Source organism: Lutra lutra, chromosome 12, assembly GCF_902655055.1.
Source record: "Lutra lutra chromosome 12, mLutLut1.2, whole genome shotgun sequence".
NCBI lineage: Eukaryota > Metazoa > Chordata > Mammalia > Carnivora > Mustelidae > Lutra > Lutra lutra.
The window spans coordinates 89,026,781-89,045,525 of NC_062289.1; the positions used below are offsets into that span (position 1 = coordinate 89,026,781).

The 18,745-nt window shown below is 52.2% G+C and overlaps 1 protein-coding gene and 1 pseudogene across 1 annotated transcript; one reads left to right on the top strand and one right to left on the bottom strand.

Annotated features, from left to right (window-relative positions):
- Positions 1 to 8,125: 8,125 nt before the first annotated feature.
- Positions 8,126 to 11,687, top strand: LOC125081811 (uncharacterized; the record flags this gene model as incomplete). The annotated part of the gene is made up of 2 exons (XM_047696518.1): positions 8,126 to 8,309; positions 10,574 to 11,687. Coding segments are annotated over 2 exons (957 nt in total), but the record flags the coding sequence as incomplete, so codon positions are not given.
- Positions 11,688 to 18,648: 6,961 nt separating this feature from the next.
- LOC125082740 (uncharacterized) lies at positions 18,649 to 18,745 on the bottom strand (annotated as a pseudogene).

An 18,745-nucleotide genomic window follows, 5' to 3' on the forward strand; every position in this document is an offset into this window, starting at 1 on the left:
TTCTTGCCCTGTTTCCTTGAACTTTCTCTTCTCTCCCTTGCATCTGTCTTGTTCTTTCTGTTTCTGTCTCTAACCCTCTCCCAGCCTTTAACTTCTCTTGTCCCTTCTGTTTCTGATTTACTCTCTTTCCCACTTTCTCCTGCCTCTTCTTTCTCCTTTTCTAGTTTGTCTGGCTTTCTTGGCCCTCTCTGAATTCTCTGCTGCTTTTCTGTGTTTCTGGATTCCCTCTGCCCATCTTTGCCAGTAATCAAGACAGGCTGGAGCTACCTCTTCTTGGGGTTCAAGCTGACACTTCCCTTCCATGCCCTTGGCTAAGAAGAAGATAAGGTGTCCTGAGACATAGAAATGGGTTTGGGTGCCTCGTGTAGGTTGGAAGTATCACCATCTCCTTTTGGGATCCCCAAAGTCAGCCACCCCAACCCCAGGATCTCTCCCCCTTCCCTTTCAATCTCCTTTGGAAGGCAGGAGCTCAGGGTGAGAGGAGACACGTCTGCCCTAAAGCCCGGGGTTCTCGTCCCTGCCTTGCCCCAGCAGCACGGGGCTTTCCTATAAGGCACATTTCCCTGTCCTCTGACAGCCCTCTAAATTATTGATCAGGACGATTCAGGGCAAGAATCTGAAGGGTGTGTGTGTGAGAAAAGATTGTCAAAGTTGTCTAGCTTGGGGAAGCAGTATTTTTAGTATGGAGGCTCACTTTGGCGCCAGCCGGTTTATGCTGTTTCTAGAGCGTCATCTGTTATTCCCTTAATCCATGCTTATCGTACCTCCTTCTAATGTAAATATGGTTTTGGCAGAAACAAAATGGAAGGATTTCACCCTCTGCATCATTCTTATTAGCACCTACCTTTCATCAAAGCCGATCGCTCTGGAAAATGGCAAATTTGTACATGGCTAGTGATTTAGATAAGTTGGGAAGGAAACAAGGGGGTGGGGGATGAAGTGTGTGTGTGTGTGTGTGTGTGTGTGTGTGTGTGTGTGTGTGTGTGTGTAGAGTGCCTTTTATACATCTACGAAGGGTTTCTCTCCCCCCCCCCTTCTCTCAGGAAAAGGAACTAATTGTGGTTTCCTAATTTCAAACCAATCTGCATCTTCAATGTTCTCTTTGTGTGTTTTACCCAATTACTTAAAAAAAAAAAACAAAAACCGCATGGACTTTTCTTAGTCCAGCAGAAATGAATTTGTGAGGAAGAGGCTGGGGGAATTTTTCGTCTCGTCTTATCTGACTCAGAATCAGCAAGACGCAGGCCAGAGCTGACTTGGCCCTCAGGCACTTTGGACCACCCAACACCTTTGTTTATCCAACATCCTCTTTCCAGATTTTCAGTTGAGACAGGTAAGGGTGTCAGTGGTCCCTCAGCGACTCAGTCCAGGAATCTGGCTTGTGGGGGGTCTAGGGGACAGAATACTTTAAAAAGCTGGAGGAAAACCACCACAGGACACTCTCCAACCCCCAACAGCAGATGGGGGGTTTCCTCTGACCTGGAAGAGCAAACTGCCATCGTTCCCTGCTCCTTCCCGGTTTTACACACATGGGTGGTGTCACTTGGTGCCAGGGGTGCGTGGGGCAGTGGCGCGAGGGGGTGGTGGTAGGGAAAGTGGGGTCTTGCCCTCTGAGAGCAGATGGAGCCCAGGGAACAGGGAGGTGTGTCAGCAAGGGGGGGCATGACTATTGACATTGTGCTACTGCCAGGAAGGTTGACAGGACCAAAAAAGCTGGGCTCTTGCAGATCTGCTGAACTAACTGTCCACTCCTAGCCACAGACACGTTTTCTCAATTGGAACACAATATCCATTACTGTTTCCCGTACTGGATTTCAATTAGAGAGGGTGAGAGCAGAGAGGGAAGGCGGGAGATAAATGAAAAGGAACAGTGGACACAGAAGAGTGTGTGTGTGTGTGCGTGCGTGTGTGTGTGTGTGTGTGCACGCGCGCGTTGCTGCTCCTTGCCAGCCACACCTATAGCCAAAGTCATGTTTTCATGTCTCCCCAACCCTGTAGCAGATAACACACTCAAGAGAGTCTTTCCTATCCAGCAAAGCCCCCAAGAGGTAGCTGTCCCTGGGGGAGCTACGGCTTTGGGCAGGGGCCTGCCTTCCCTCTGTGGGCACAGGGTTTTGAGGACTGACGGGGTGTGAGCGTTTAAGGTTCTAAGCCTTACTGTCCCAGTGAAAGTTGCTAAAACCCCTTCTCCCTTGTACAATTCTATGGAAAACGCAACTTCTCGTGGTTCCAAGACACAGGCTGGAAGGGAGTGATTTCACCTGCTTCTCGGGCATACCTGGGGCAGGTAGGGGACTCTGAAACCTGCGGCTAAGGCTAGGGGGTGAGCCCTAGATTCAGGATCCTGACTGCAGGCCTGGTCTGTCCCTGAGCAGCTGCCCCCCACCCCGCGCAGGGAAACTCTTTGACCATACAGGCTCCTCACAATCTGGGACCAAGCCCCAGCTCCTTCACTGTTCGATCTTCTGTGATCACTGACCCTGGACCAGGGCCGCTCAGAAAACAGGTGTTTGCGGGGAGGCATCGCTGAACCCCAGTGTCAGTCTTCATTACCTGACAATCTGGGTAGCCACCGCCTCCTCCATGGGGGTAAAAGACACTTGAGGCCTCAACAATGTGTCTTGAAGTCTGAGGTGCCTTGCTCCCAAACGGATCATTCCCGCCACCCCCCCCACCCCCGGCAAAGAGTACACACAAATCTTTTAGACTGGATTATCCAGGGAGCTATGGGGGTTGGGGGGCAAGCTGGAGGGACTGTTTATCCTCTGTCTCCCAACCTGAACTCCAGGTTTGGGAGACAGGGTGACCTTGGCGACCCCAGAAGCCTTTAAAGGTCTCCAGCTTGGGATCTGACTACTTGAGGACTAGAGAAGTCTCTCTCTCTCTCTTTTCTTTTTAAAATTTGATTTATTTTTAAGAGGAAGGAGAGAGAGGCAGTCACACACACATACATAGAAAGAGGGAATGTTTGGAATTGTCAAAGTGCTTTTCCTAAGAGCTGCTTTTGCTGGCTTGCAGACTTCAGTTCATTTCATCTCCAAGCCAAATATTAAAAATCCTTCTGGCAGGCGGGCGGGAGGGCAGAGAGGAGCGGCCTTCCAGATCTAGGAACCTTTCCTGGCCATGTCCTTTCCAACTTTTCCTTGGAAAAGGAAAACTTGCGCCCCTGCCCCCGCTGCCCACCCCCATAAGGGGTGTGAGGCAGAGACAACCCAGAGCGCCCCATTAGGTCCTCTTGGCGATGGATTCCGCCCTGGGGTGCTTCCCCTACCGCCGCACCCGCCTTACCCCGGTTCCAAATACGGAAGCTGGACGTGTTCCGTGCGGCTGCAGGCCTCTCCCAGCGCGGAACCCGAGGAGAGGCTCGCTGCCTCGGATTACATCCTCACCCGGGGGTGGCGGGGTCGAGGCTCAGGTCCGGCCGGGCCCGGCCCGCGGGGAAGCAAAAAGGGTCCCCGCACAGGCTGGCCTGCCCCGGCCCTCGGTCGCGAGGAGGTGCTGCCAGGCCCGGGAGTCCCCGAACCATGCGCCCCGGCTCCCTGCGCGCGGGTTACCTGCTCTCCCTCAGCAGCTCCCGGGGCGGGGCGAGCGGGCTCCGGGTGCGGGTGCAGAAAGCGCGCCCGCCCCTCCGCAGGCCTTCGCTCTTCGAGAGCTCAAACTAGGGTTACAGGGGTTTGGTGAGAAGCACCCCCGCCCCAGTACCCAGCGTCCGAGTTGTCTTTTTACTGGGGTGATTCCCACCTCCCCGCCTCCAGTCCGCTTGCAAAGAACAAACCCGGGGTGGTTAGTAAAGACCTCCAGCGCAGGGGGTGCGGGGTTACCAAAAATAAAGGAGAAGTGTAGCCCTCTCGGGCTCTCTAACTGATGGAAAAACAATTGCAAGGAGATAGCCTCCTGGGGAGAAAAACAAGGCCACCGAGCCGAGTCCGGGGAGAATCTTCGCGTACAAAGAGAGGGTGGGGTGCGAGGGAGCGTTCTCCTCTCCCGCCGCTGGGGTGTGTTTTTACATGTTTTCTTAACAGCAAGTTCTATAAACAGGTCAGCCCTACATTGCCAGGGGAGGGAGTTTGAGGCTGTGTCTGGCTACGGGTGCAGACGCCTCTCTTTCCCGCTCGCCCCCCTACAAGCGAACGGGGGGCAAGGCCCCGGGGCGGGGGGAGCGCTACTTTCCACTTCTGACTTGGAGGGTATAGTTGCTTTTGAAATAGCTCCTCTTGTCTTCAGACGGTAAAATATGAGTTCCCCACATGTCTGACTCTGGTCTTCTAGTACCTCAAGCAGGGTTTGGGTAGTGGGGAGCGGGGGGTGGGGGGGCTGCTCTCATTACCTCTGCGCTGAGTGGGGGTGGGGCGGGGGGATTCTCTCTTTTCAGCCGGGCCCTGCTGGGGTGCCGGGGCACATTATTAAACCCAGACGCTCCGTCCAGGAATCGGGGCCATGAGGAAAAGATTTACAATTAAGCCAATTGGGGCCGAACACAGCAATCCAAGTTTGCAGGTGTAAATAATGCCCTTGCTTTTTTTTTTTTTTTTTTTTTTTTTTTACTCTTTACAAGCGGCTTCATTTCACCGCTCCCCCCTCTTCCCGCTCCCCGCACTCCAAGACTCTACTCCTTTAGAGGAAAGTGGGGAGGAGGAAGACCGGCCAGGCAGAGTCAGGACTTTTCTATTAGACAAGTTAAAATACGATGTTGCACTCACTTTTATGTCCGTGTATTAATGCCGTGAATACCCAGGACAACTCCTCTGTTTCATTTCTCCGTCTAGAATTGGAGAATTGTTGGAGTCACTGAAAGGCCTTTTGAGTGTGGGCTTGTGATTTATTTTTTATTTTTAGGGAATGAGACGGATTTCAATATCAGGGATATTGGAGTTGAGTTATTATAAACTTTTTCAGTTGGAGAGATTAGGTGAAGGAGAGGTAAGAGGCCAAAGAAATGTTGTGTAGTTGGGGTATCAGAAGATTGCCCCAAACTGAATCTGGAAGAGAGGCGGGCCCTGCTTTCCCGGCTTTCCAGGGCTTCATTTTAGATCTCCCTAATGTTTGGGAAGCTTGCTGAACCATGTATGGGCCCAACATAAAGGCCATATTCCACTGTATTATTTAAATGTAATAGAATATGCACGTGTGATTCCAAAATGTCCTATGTGGGTACAAGTGTGTACATATGGACATTCCAAGTAGCCCCAAATATGAAATTAAATATCAGATTAAAAAATGCATTGCAATCACATCCCACGGGCAGACTCCCATTTGATCAATATAGACAGAATTAAATTTGTTTTCCAGCTACGCAGCTACTCCTTTTCTCTCTGAGCAATAAAGTCTGCCTGTTACAAATTACCAGGGAATTGGAGAATATGCCCCCCCCCCACTGTTGTTCGGTATTCTTAGTCTTGCACTAACCCGCTCATAATATATGTAATATGTGTGTACACAGGCACTTTTCCAAAAAATTAGCGATAACACTCAGGGTGTATGAAGAATGGTGTTTTTCTCCCTCTGCATTTAAGATTCCGTGCGTGCTACATTGCCACTCTGGGACACTCATGGGGGGGGCGGGGGACGACGCCCATGGGGGTCGCGGGGGAGGTTTCCAGGCTGGGTTGCATGCAAGGGCAGGGAGTCAGAGCGCCTGACTCCAACCAGGATAAGGTCATAGGTGTAGAATTAGGGAGGCAGGACTTAACACGTCCGTTCTCAGCGAAGGGAGAACAAGAGTCACCAGGTCTGGGATGAAACCCCCTGAGCCGCCACAGGAAAGTTCCCAGGCAATGGCGTTGCAAACACCTTTTTAATTTTTCCTCCTTCCTTCTTTTCTTTCTGCTCGCCTTGAAACAATTCCCTGTCCAGCGCATATGTTGGGCATAAATAAAAGGGGGAGGGTGGTGTTGAACGCCGGGTGAACCCGAATCGGCCTCAAGCAGCGCGGGAAGTATGTGGGGAGGCAGAGGAGAGAGACGTGCCCCTATCTCGGAGGTGGGGGGAGGTAGTGGGTGGAGGAAGGGACTGCTTCCCACTTGGAAACCTGCGCTCCTCGCTCCTGGAGAAGCTCGCCCGGAACCTCGGCGGAAGGTGCCCCTGCCGTCTCGCCGCTGGATGGCGCTCGGGGGGAGACGCGGCGGCGGACCTCGGTCCTCGGAGGGCCCCGCAGGGCCTGAGCCGATCTCCACCAACGCGCGCGCGGTTGGGACCTCAATTTTGAACTTCCGCAGCGCCGATTCCGGATGCGCCGGGAGGTCAATGCTGTTCTTGGAGGCTGGGACGGGAGAGGTTCGCTCACAGTCTGCCGAACTTGGAAGTTGGATCCCGAGAGGCTAGGGTAGAACCGGGATGCAGGGGACGAGGGTTCTCAGGGCAAACTGGCGCCTCTTTTCTTAGGCCACCTGTACTAGCTCTTGTTTACCGGGAAAAGTGTGTGTGTGTGTGGGGGGGGGGGGTCGTATTTGTAAAGGAGGACGGCAAGATAGGTGTGGAGATGCAAAACGGGTACACCCTCTTTTGCAAAGGCTAATCTGGTGTTCCCCGGGCCCAGACATGCTCGGTTGAAGTCGGAGGGGCTGGCCTTACCGGCCTGAATTACCTGGAATTGAAAATGTTAGGGTTCGAGTTGCGCCCCGATCTAATGGAGCCCTCATTTGGAAGTGTCTCTGAAGGCACCAAAGAGAGAAGACCTCTCGCATAGCCAAAGGAGGAGTGTGGCTACAGTATTGGGAAGAATAAATTCATGCGGCGCTTGCTGAGCCCTTACTATGTTCCAGGCACGGTGTTAGACTTTATGATCTGGTCAAAGTTACTTAGAAAGGAAAGGGGAAAAAAAAATCCACTATAACCAAAGAGGTTTGCTGGCCACATGGTCCAGCCAGGAGAGTCTAACATTAGGTCTCTATTTTGTAAGCTCCTGGAAGGAGAGGAGTGACTCATCCTATCTCCAACTCCCATCACAGATTACAGTGCTTGGCAACTGAGAGGTGCTCAGTGAATATCTTTCAGTAGAGGCATAAAAGTCAATGAAGAAGGGGAGAAGGACTAAAGGGGTTTCTCCGTGCATTTGGAAACAAATGACCACTCCCAAAGTGCATTTTTAGAAAATCAGCATCAAACTGAGTAGCTACAATGCAAACAGATTCTAATATGTAAAGCGCAACAGTGTAAGGATGGTAGTGGGAAGGGAAGTTTGGGAAGTTTGGTGTCATGGACAGAAACATCCACCAGATCATCCCACAGATATTGACTAAGGGGCTTCTTGGTCCAGGTACCCTGCTAAGTGCTGGAGACCCTGGGTCCTGGCTGGTTTGATGCTCATTGTCCTGAGCCTTATTCACTGTGATGAGTGTACATGCCTATACATTTCCATTTTAAAGATGAGGAAAGTTGAGACCCAGGAAAGGTGGGGTGGGAGAGGGCTTCCGTTCAAGGTCTCTGACAGGAAGGCCAAATTCTGTCCAGCCTCAGCTTTTCTGCCTGCTGGGGTAGGTAGGGCCAGTGGTTTTCTGTTCCCTAGAAGAGGAAGCTGCGATCTTGGGCTCCCATCAATTTTCAGGAGTAAGGAGCCTACACCCACTCCAGGCTTCACAAAGGACTTCCCCACATCTGCTCGCAGCCGCTCCGAGCGCCGGGCTGTGCTGAAGGATCTAACTAACTTCTAGACTCCCTTATCCGTTTCTACCACGCAGTGCCCACACCTTGTCTAGGGCTAGATGGTGTTGTTGCTCTTCATGGGCAGAGAACTGTGGGACAGATAGCTAGGGAGTCTTGCCCAAGGTCGCATTTGCTAAAAAGTGACAGCAGAAAAGCGTTTACAGCCCCTTCCTAGCTAGGATTTTATGCTTCTGGGCAGACCCCCTCCCTCATTAGTACCCCAGTGACCAGTGAGTGTGGCATAGTCGGTGAGTTTATCAAGTGTTTGTTGATTGAATAAACTAATCCTTCTTTGTTTTTTTTTGTTTTTAGTATAACACAGAACTAAAAAAAATGAAACAATGATCGAATAAAGGGGAGTGAGGTGAGAAGCTCAGTTTCCCGACCCGGTGACTGAGGGTGGGGCCGGCTTGGGTCCCCCCCGCCGCGAGCTCTGGCACAGCAAGGCCACTTCCCACTAGCTTTACAAAGACGGCTGTGATTTCCTTGCATCTATATTTTAGTCCTAGACTTCGTTCGGTTGATCGATGAAGGAGACAAGCTGACCCACCGTGAGGTCAGTACAATCGATGAGGCCCCCACAACCGCTGGGAAATCACCGCTGGGGCCGCGCTCTGGGTTCCAACCGGAAGGTTTCGGGATTTGGAGTTTCTGGATCCTTGCAGTCGGTATTGAACTGAAGGGAGGATGGGGGGAGGGCAGGGAAGGGGTAATGCTCCAGCCCCCTCCAAGTAAGCCTCTGGGTCCATCAGACCGGGAGAGCACTCCCCACTCGCACCCAGCCCGCAGAGTGCTGGAGAAGCCCCCTGGTAGATTTCGTTCTAAAGTGTCTTGGCCTTGGAATCAAACACCAGGATCGTTACGCAGCAGGTCTGCGCTCCGTAGCGCCGGCTTCCTCATCAACAAAATGTTTTTTTTTTTTTTTTCCTGAAATGCTATTTATTGAAAATGTGAAATGTGAAACGTTCCGGTGGATGATAATGTTCTAAGACTTTCCCCACCCATCAGCTCATCAAATACAGCAATCCGAGGAGGCAAGAGCCTTTTCAGTGAGCTCCATTCTCTAGATGAGGAAACTGAGTCATGCAGAGAGATAGTTCCACAGGGAGTTAGTCTCTTCTGGAGCTGGGATTCCCCCTGGGGATTGTCAATGTTATCGTCTGGATTTTAACTGTGAGGCAGAAGTTGCCTGGCGCACACACAGAGTAGGCACACAGTGGCCACCTGTCTCCTTTACTTCTTTGCCCTCCTCGGGGAGAAATTCCATTTAACCCTTTCTGAGGCTTATCTGGAAACTGCCTTGGCTGGTGGGTCCCTTCCTTCTGGAAGCTAATGCAATCGGTTCAGTGGGAGGAGGGGTTGTGAGTCTGACAGTCCTTAAACTCCGGCAATCCAGTGCTTTCAAGACTTTTTTTTGGTACGAAGGAAGGAGTGTGTGAGTGTGTGTGTGTGTGTGTGTGTGTGTGTGTGTGTGTGTGTGTGGAATCAATATGGTCCAGACAACCCTTTACAAAGGGGCTCCAGGCGGGCGCCTCAGCCTCAAGGCCCCCCGCCCAACCGCCCGCGGCGAATTAATTGGGCCCTGAAAGAAGGGGCGACGTAGCTTCCAGTTAATTAGTTAAGAAACGACTCAAGCCCCAGCGGCCTGGCAAAGGCCCCTGGGGCGCGGGTTTTGTGCAAGGCAAATTGGTCGGCGGGGCGCTCCCCTTGGGCTCGGTAGGGCGCGGTGGGGAGCAGAGCTGGGGCGCCTCTGGCCGTCCAGCGCCAGGCGCCTTGCTCCCGAGCGCGTTCGCACACTCCCTCAGGCTCTCGCTTCCGTTGTTTGCTTCCCCGGTTCTGTGTCTCCTCTCTCACTGCTTCCCCCTACACACCCCGCCTTTTTGACTGGGCCAGAGCCTTCTCCGGTTCTCCCCTGCTCCCTGAATTTTACTCGGGTTCCCTACGCGGGCTCTCGCTTCCTCTTCTTCGGTCGTGCTGCTCCCCAGGTTCTCCGTCGGACACCTGTCCTCTCTCTAAAGTCCCGGTTTTGGGGCATTTGGGTGGCTCAGTCTGTTAAGGGTGTGCCTTCAGCTCAGGTCATGATCCTGGGGTTCTGGGTGGAGCCCCATGTAAGGCTCCCTGCTCAGCAGGGAGCTTGCTTCTCCCTCTTCCCTGCTTCTCCTGCTCTCACTCTCTCATAAATAAATAAAATCTTAAAAAAAAAAAAAAAATTCCCAGCCTCAGCCTAGCAGGATCTGGAGCTGGGTGGTTTGGGGACAGCGCTGGGGATGTTGAGAATCCTTGACTTAGGGAGACCCGGTGGAAATGAGCCCCTGTTTTGGATCCCTGAGGCCTGCTGTGAGTTCCTGGGGACACAACTCTTCATCCTTGCGTCACCTTGGATCCGGGCTCTTACTGGTGGAGAGCCCTCTAGGTGGTTTTGAAAGGGCATGGTAACCGGTCATCTTTGTCCCCATATGATAGTGGATTAAGGCAGACCTGCAATACCTGAGCAATAATTGAACGCCTGCTGTGTAAGTTCCTCGTCCAGCATCTCCAATCATTCCCTGTCAACCACCGGGCAGGGAAGACCAGGGTGTTTTCATCAAAAGCAGTTCTGCTGGAGGGAAGGAAAGGGAGGCGCAAATCTTAAACCCAGTTATTTCAAGGTCTTTTTGCGCCGCGTGCCAACTTCCTTGCACTAAAGGTGTGGAGGTATGGTACTCAGGGCTCGGAGTCGCGAGTGGCTTTCCTGGAGGCACTCTGCCAAGGGGAGACGAGGCTGAGGGTTCCACCTTCTAGGGAGGCATTGGCGGGCGTCCGAATGTTTATGGACAGTCCGAGGGTCGCCAGAATCATCACGCCTCCTCCGCTTGGCTCCAAGGCCCGGAACCTCTCGGTCTCTGTATTTCTCTCCCGTCTTTTTGTCTTTCTTGCTCTGTCTCTGCTTTAGTCTTTCACTCCCCGAGTTGCACATGGAATCGGACTCCGAAGCGGAGGTCAGAACGTCCACCTGCCGCCTCCCGCCAGGATCTGAGCGGCTCAACAAGCCCCCGTGGACCCCGCGCCCTCCCTGCCTCGCCCACCGCCCAGCCCCTTCCCAAGCCGCCTCCGGGAGGTCCTAGACTCGCGCGGAGGATTTCGGCGAACGCATGCGTTCCCAGCGGCGGCCCGGACTCGCGTTTTTTCTACCTTCTTTTGCCTACTTGGCCGACTTTGGCTTCACGAGAGGCGCCGAGGCGCCTGCGCCGTGCTTGGCTCGGCTCCCGTCTCTCGCAGGAGGCCCGGCACTGTGGTTTCCGCTCGCCACATCCCTGCCTGGCGCGGGCACAGCAGCTTGGCGAGCTTTCCGCTTGCGCTCCGCGCCAGCCGCTCTGGGCCTCAGTTTCCCCGCTGCTTTCGGGTTGGAGAAGTGACGGCCACACGGCTGGAGGAGGAGGAGAAGGAACAGGGGATGGATTGGTTGGTGGTGGGAGCACAGTTGCTGTGTATGAAGGGAGGGGTGCAGAGGAACCCTGCTTCCTTTTGCGTGCGCTCCCTTTCACCGCGGACTTTTACCCACTTGCATGCACAGAAGAGGAGAGGAAATGCTGGTGCTCTCTCGCTTGCCACCCTAGGAATGGAGCCCGCCAACGCCAGGACCCCAGTCTTCTGAAAGGGCCACCCACAGCCTGTGTGTCTGTGTGGGTGTGCCGGGCTGTAGGCGAGGACAAGCCTGTCTTTTAGCCAGCAGGTGCACGCTCGGGGTGGGGGGGGTGCGCGGAGCAGGTTCCTGTGTGCCTGCCTGCTCCGCTGGGACTGCTGCTGCTCCTGGCTTTGGGACATTTGCAGACCCAGCGCTGGTTCACGGGGTTGTGTTGACACACCTCCCACTGAGATTTGAGAAGTGCCCTGTCAGAGCCTTAGAATTTCCCATGAGTCCATTAGCCCTTCCGAGCCTCGGTTACCTCCTCTGAAAACCAGGAAAACAGGTCCTGCCACAGAGGACATGACACCGGGTAAATGTCATCCGGTGTGTACAATGCTCAGCCACAGCTTGGCACCTAGTACGTTCTCATTAAACATGAGCTGTTTGGACGCCTAAGCTCTCTCTGCTCGGTCTATTTATCTCATCTACTCTTGGTATATACTTAGTATCAACCATATACACATACTCAAAGCATATACTATATATATTTAGAGTACTTAGAAGTATTTCTTTGTATATTCTTAGACGACTACATGGCGTATATTAAGCCCCGTCTCTATTAGTATCACTCGTACCCAGTTCTGTTCCCAGATCTGCCTGTAGGTCCATTTCTTGGTCTCCTCCCAAGAAGATGCTGCGGAGAAATGCTTTCTCAAGCTTCCCATTCAAAACTTAATGCCCCTGTGGGCCCCTTTCCCAAATCCTGGGATCTCAAAACTGTAAGCGATCCCAAAGGTAGAGTGCCCCCTTCCTCCTCTTGCCTGGAAGTTGGGATCCCAGGTGTCCTGAATTCAAATCCAGGCCTTCTCCACCTGACCCCACCCCCACCCCAGGTGAGAGAAGTTTTCTCAGATCTATTGAGCAGAAAGAGTTTGTGGAGGGTGAAGGAATAACATTATGGGAGGCTTTGCCCCCCATCAGTGAGGCAGGGCTGCATGTGAAGGCATTTCAGGCTCCAGGTGAGGCCCCCAAGGCCTCTGGGCTGTCAGTGTGGTGGTGTGACTGAGGTCCCCACTCCCAGGCCCAGGCTTAGGATCAGCAGCGGGAGCCCACCATCCCCTTCCGCAGTGCTCTGGGGCCCTGCAAACCATGACAGGGGCAGCAAACCTGCCTGAGAACTGGGGGTGGATGGGTGGGGAGGGGGAGGAGAGAGAAGAGAAAGAAAGATGGAGAGATGGAGGAATGGAGGACAATGAGAGGGAGAAGTGGGGGAGAGAAGGAGAGAGGGGACGGTTGGGGAGAAGAGGAGGGAAGGAGAGAACTGAAAGAGAAGGCAATGCAGGTGGGAGGACAGGAGACAGGGAGACGGGGCGGGGTGGGGGGTGTGTGCACACAGAGTTGGAGTGGGGGCGAGAGGACAGAGAAGGAGCAGAGAGAGAAAGGACCCAGTGCAGAGATGGAGGGAAGTGCAAAGATACACAGATGACAGGGACACAGAAGCCAGGAGAGGCAGAAAAGAGAGACAGTTGGTGGGGGGCGGCCAGGGGGGATGTGGGAGCCAAGGAAGGCATGGCCACAGGGAGACAGAAGCCGCTGGGGAGCGCACAGCCCACCCCGCCCAGGCCGCCCTCCTGCTGTATTACTTAACATTCGGAGATCATCTAGCACCGTATAAATGCCTCCATTAAATCGTGATTGAGCTGCTCCAACTGACCAGTTCCCGAAGTAGCCTCCAGCCCTCAGGGAATATGGTTTTCAAAACCATATGAAGCATCAGATACCAGCAACATAGCAGATAAGTTATCATTCATTAGGGGGTTTCCAGGGGCCCCCTACAAGGACTTGGCGGTGGAGGGTGGGAAGCTGGTGGCCAAGAGCCTGCTGGGGCTGCGTTTCCCTCTTTTGCTCGATAGCTTGGCCTCCAAGCCCCTCTCCTCCCCAGCTGCTCAAACCCACAAAGAGGGTTGGGTTGGTGGGGTCTAGCTGGCCAAGCAGAGGAAGCGTTCCTCCGGAGGCCTCCAGATTCCCAGAGCGCATTTGTGGAGATGGAGAAGGGCAGCACCATTTCCTAGAGGCTCCCTGTGGAGAGGGATGGGGTGGGGATGGGAGCGAGGGGCCCCCACGAATCCTGGGAAGGCAGCTCCTTGCTCATGGGATGGGGTCCCGGGGAGAGAGGAGGAGGAGGGTTCATTAGCCAGGAGGCCGGTTCAGGTGAAGTGCCCTCTCCGGGACTCATCACTCCATGGTTTGCCCATACAGCACAGCTTTTTCTCCCTGTAACCACGCCTCCTCCCTAACTGGCCTCCCAGTCTGCCCAGAAAGGTATATTAAAAGAACATTTTCATGGTAGCAAATAAAAAAATTTCTTTTCCTTTCCCCCCAACTTTTCTTTTTTCTTTTTCTTTTCTTTCTTTCCTTTTTTTTTTTTTTTTTGTTGTTGTTGTTGCAAAGGCTTGTGTTTGCTTTGCTTTAACAAACAGCTGATAGAGTTTGCTTTAAGGGAGCTAAAAAAAAAAATGTACCCCCAGGGCAGGCCGAGCATTAACTGTGAACACATACAATAGTGTGTGTGTGTGTGTGTGTGTGTGTGTCTGTGTAGGCCTCTTGAGTAGGCTTGCAGTAATAAATGGGACCTGCTTCAGGTGCAGAAAGATGGGAGGGGTATTGGGAAGGAATGCATGGACAGATTTACACCTGTCCCTACAGCTGCCATCAACAACACTTACAGCCTCCAGAAGTGACCCTTGGTGCCGACTTGTCTGGAAGCCATCAGGATTAGTTTTGAAGCAGGAATCTTCAAGTGGACCAGAGGGTGAGCCTTGCCCCCCCCACCCCCTTGCTGTCCTCAAGTGCTGTCCAGTGGAGTAGTCTGGCTGCCTCTCTCATCCCTCTCTGCCCACCAGCCCCTCCCTCCCATTTCCTCTGTCAGACAAATACATCATTGACTTTCAGCTGCCTTTGGTCCTGCCGCCTAATGAGAGCTGGGTAGCGTGCAGGATTTGCAGCCCTAGTGCATCATGGCTGTCCTCCTCCCTCCTCCCTCCTCCCTGGGAGTCGGGTCTGGCCCCAGGAATCTGTGTGGGATTTCTGACTCCACCCTCCAGCCAGTTTCTGCCCTCTGCCACCAGCCCCACCCCACCCCACTGGCCAGACAGTTGAGTGACTGATACTGTCCAGATGCCTCTGGAATCTTGCTCCCAGTCTTTCCAGCACTCTGCCTGGTCTGCCCAAGTGGGGAGCAGTGGGCAGCAGACGTCCTGCCCTGAAACTCGTTGCCACCTCTCAGAGGCTGATGAAAGCCCCACTCAGCTGGGCCCTTCAGGACGGGGGACCCTGGAGCCAGGACACTCAGAAGGCATGTTTGACACCCGTGCTGGGAACTTCGAGTCCCTGGCTCTCTAGCCCTGGCCCCGCAGAGGTCTAGGAGGCTGAGAAGGGGTGGATGGCAGGCCACCAGCTGATAGAGAACACCACAGGGAAAGGCCCTGCGCTTTGCTGGGGGAATTAACAGGCACTGGGCAAGCCTCTGGCCTTAGTTCCCTTGCTGGTAAAACTGGGGGTGGGAGGGGGGCATTGTGACATAGCACACTCATATTTTACAGACCTGGTACCATCTTCATAACAATTTCCTTAATTTGTATTTTTATAATTGACTCACTTTTTCTTTTTCTTTTTAAAAAGATCTTATTTATTTATTTGTGAGAGAGAGTGCAGAGAGGGAGAGAAAAAGGGAGAAGCAGGCTCCCCACTGAGCAAGCAGCTCTGTGCCAGGACCTGGGATCATGACCTGAGCCCAAGGGAGAAGCTTCACCGACTGAACCACCCAGGCTCCCCGGTGGCTCACTTTTTCAAAATACCCAATTTGTTGAAAATGAAATCTTTAGGTAGTGTAAATAAAGTCCTCCTGCCTCATTTCCCAGAAGTAGAAGGGAACCGGACCATGATAAGCAGTGAGAAGAAAGCAGTGTTCCCGGGGCTCCGCTGCTGGAGGCTCCCTGTCTCCTCCATGATGAAGCAGGGCTCCCGTCGGAAGGGCGTTCAAGCCGGGTTAGCACCCATCTAAGACTGGGCTTAATGGAGGGTCTGGGAAGAGACGGAGAGGGGACTTGTTTTCTTCCCCTATGATTCAGAGCCAAACAAAACCACGTTCTGCTCCTACACGTGGACCCCCATGGACATTTTGGGGAACACCTCTCAGTGGGCTTTCCTAGAGCTTTCTTTTTTTTTTTAAGATTTTATTCATTTATTTGACACACAGAGAGAGAGATCATAAGCAGGCAGAGCAGCAGGCAGAGAGAGACTGGGGAAACAGACTCCCTGGGCTGGATCCCAGCACCCTGAGATCATGACGTGAGCCGAAGGCAGAGGCTTAACCCACTGACCCACCCAGGTGCCCCTCCTAGAGCTTTTTAATAACACAGAAGCATTAATGGTCATTTTGTGTTTCTGGGCTCTGCTACTATCTTCCTCGCCATCACAGTCAAGCCTTTGCTTCATTTATCCCCTCGCTAAGAAGGCTTTCCCCACCTTGTGGGGCCACGGATGCCTGGAGCTATCTGGTGAAGCCTGTAGATGCCTCTTCAGCCCGAGATTTTTAGAAGATGTAGAATTACAATTTTCAAATAGAAGCAGTATTAAGCATCAAAGTATAGTAACACATAGGCTCCTTATTGGAGCATTCAGGAACGCCATCGGGCAGTGCCCCTGGGATGGTACTGTTGAAGTCGGGATGAGCAAGCCGGCATTTCTCATCACACCTCTAATGTCACATGAAAAGAAGTACTTGTGGCTTCACTGGTGACCAAGTCGCCGTCACTGCAAAGCCTTCTGGGTGTGGTCACCTGTGTTTATCATGGAAGAAAATCCTCATTTCATTTTGAGTTGAGGAACCATGAAAATGGAGTGAAATCCCAAGTTCACAGACCCCTGAATTTTCGACCCATGGGCTCCCGCGCTCCTGTAAGAGTCTGTTGGAGGACACCAGGGCAAGAAACCCCGAGACGTAGAGGGAATGAATTGGGCTCTCAGTCTTTTGTGGGGACAGAGGAAGGTTCCCATGAGAAACAAGCTTTGAAAGCTGGCAGGACTTGCCGGTACTCGGAGCAGGGAGGAGAGGAAAGCCACGATCAACATTTTCAGGGCTATTTCTCAATGGGCCCAGGAAGGAGAGAGGTCTGGCCTGGGGCAGCTTTGGCTTAGAAAGCTGTGCCTGGGTGGGGAGGCTTCCCGGAAAGTGTCCATCAGTACCCCTGTCCCAACACATCCACACTCCTCCTCTGGAGGTATGTTGTGAGCAACTCTGGCCCTTCTAGAACCTTTGCCTGGCCCCCTGGATAAAGGATCCTGGGCTGCTTCCTTTTCTCTGATCATACCAGACACATTTGCGGCTCTGTTGCTCCAAAGAATCTGTGGACAAGACCCACCTCAGCATTGGGTAATCCCTTCATAAAGATTAAGGTTGCTGAGCCACTTATCTGCCTTGAAACAAAGCTCTTAGTCAAGCATCTATACTCAGGCAAGGGAAGTTGCAAATGGCCTCAGGATAGTGGTGCTCACTGTCCTTGGTGAAATACAGCTTCTAGACCTCTGAGCTACTGGGACAGGTACCGGGAGGATGATTTAAGGGAGAGCCAGAATTAAGAAACCTGGAAGCTGTTAGAACTCCCTCAGGTGAATTGGGTGTTGCTTAAAAGTAAAAATAAAAGTGAACAGAGTAACCTCAGCGGAATCTAAGTTCCCAACAAAGCAAGTACAGAAGCATTTACTGACCAGCTACTTTGTGGAAGACCTATGCCCTGTACTTTGCTTGCGTCCCAGGGTACCAGATCCCATACTCATGCATTCATGAACTCATTCATTCATTATTCAAGAGATGTTTACCAGGGGCCCACGGCGTGTCTCAGGCTAAGGAGATACCAATGAGATACCAAACACAAAAATGATTGTCTGCAAAGACCTTTGAGTAGGGGACAGAATGATCACCAACAGGTAAAATAAATGTTTGACAGTGATGAGTCATCGGGAAAACAATCAGGGAGTAATGAATGGGGGCTGGGGGGGGTTAATTTTGGGGGGAGGTCGGAGAAGGCCTCGCTGAGAAGGTTAGAAGGTGACCTTTCAGCCATGACCTAAGGGAGAGAGGAACAAGCCTTGGGAATGACTGGGGAAGTGTTAAGAGAGGAGGCAGGTACAAGAGACCCATCCTTACTGGAAACACCTGCCCCAACTGGACTCTGAGCTGGGCATTCTCTGTCTGCTGTCTTGATCATTCCAGGGTGCCCAGAGAGAGATACTGTTTTCTTCCCTAATTTATGGTTGGGGAAGATGAGGCTCAGAGAGGTTAAGTGACTTGCTCAAGGTCATTCTAATAGCAGACAGCAGAACAATAATTGGAACCGAGGGCCCAGTTTCCCTTTCTTCCATACCAGGCTGTGACACATTCCTGGGACGACAGAAAAAAATGAAAAGGGGATGGAAGTATGGCAGAAAAAAACCTAAGAGTAAAATTTGCTTTTGTGAATCATTAGCCCAGCCTTATAGCTAGGTAAAAGGAGACCTAAGGGGACAAGTACTTTTTCAAGGTCACAAAGAAAAACTCAATAGCTAGATGTCCTAGCTCATCAGTGGCTCTTTTTCTTGTCTTGGCACCGTAGGGCAAGTCACTTTGGTTCCCTGAGCCTCAGTTTCCTTATCTATAAAATGGTCATATAGTGGTCAAACCAATTGTATTAATCTTCCACAATTGTTGAACAAGAAAGACAAGATTAGGGCACCTGGGTGGCTTGGTGGGTTAAGCCTCTGCCTTCCGCTCAGGTCATGATCTCAGGGTCCTGGGATCGAGCCCCGCATTGGGCTCTCTGCTCAGCGGGGAGCCTGCTTCCTCCTCTCTCTCTCTCTGCCTGCCTCTCTGCCTCCTTGGGATCTCTGTCAAATAAATAAATAAATAAATAAATAAATAAATAAATAAAATCTTTAAAAAATAAGGGAAAAAAAGAAAGACAAGATAATTCATGAAAGAGAGTTTATCCTAATGCTTGGCACAGAGCACCATCGAAATAGATTTCTTCATTTCTCCTCGCTACTTGGCAGTATTTGCTTTACAGTTGAGGTGAAGTGTCTGCTGGTTTTCATGGTCTATGTTAATGGTCTCCAAGTCATTTTTTTTTAAAGACTTTATTTATGTACTTGGCAGAGAGAAGGAGAGAGAGGAGGAGGAGCAGAGGGAGAGGGACCAGCAGACTCTGGTCTGAGCACAGAGCCGGACGCGAGGCTCGATTTCATGCCCCGGAGATAATGACCTGAGCTGAAATCAAGAGTAGGAATCTCAACCAACTGAGCTACCACCTACCACCTAGCCTCAATCATGATCAACTCATGGCCAATCCTGTTGCACTTCTCCCTACAGTGGATTATTTTGCGTGTCATCCTTGCGCAGAGGCAATGCTAATCTTCTCTGGATTGTTCCAATTTTAGTATATGTGCTGCCAAAGCGAGCAC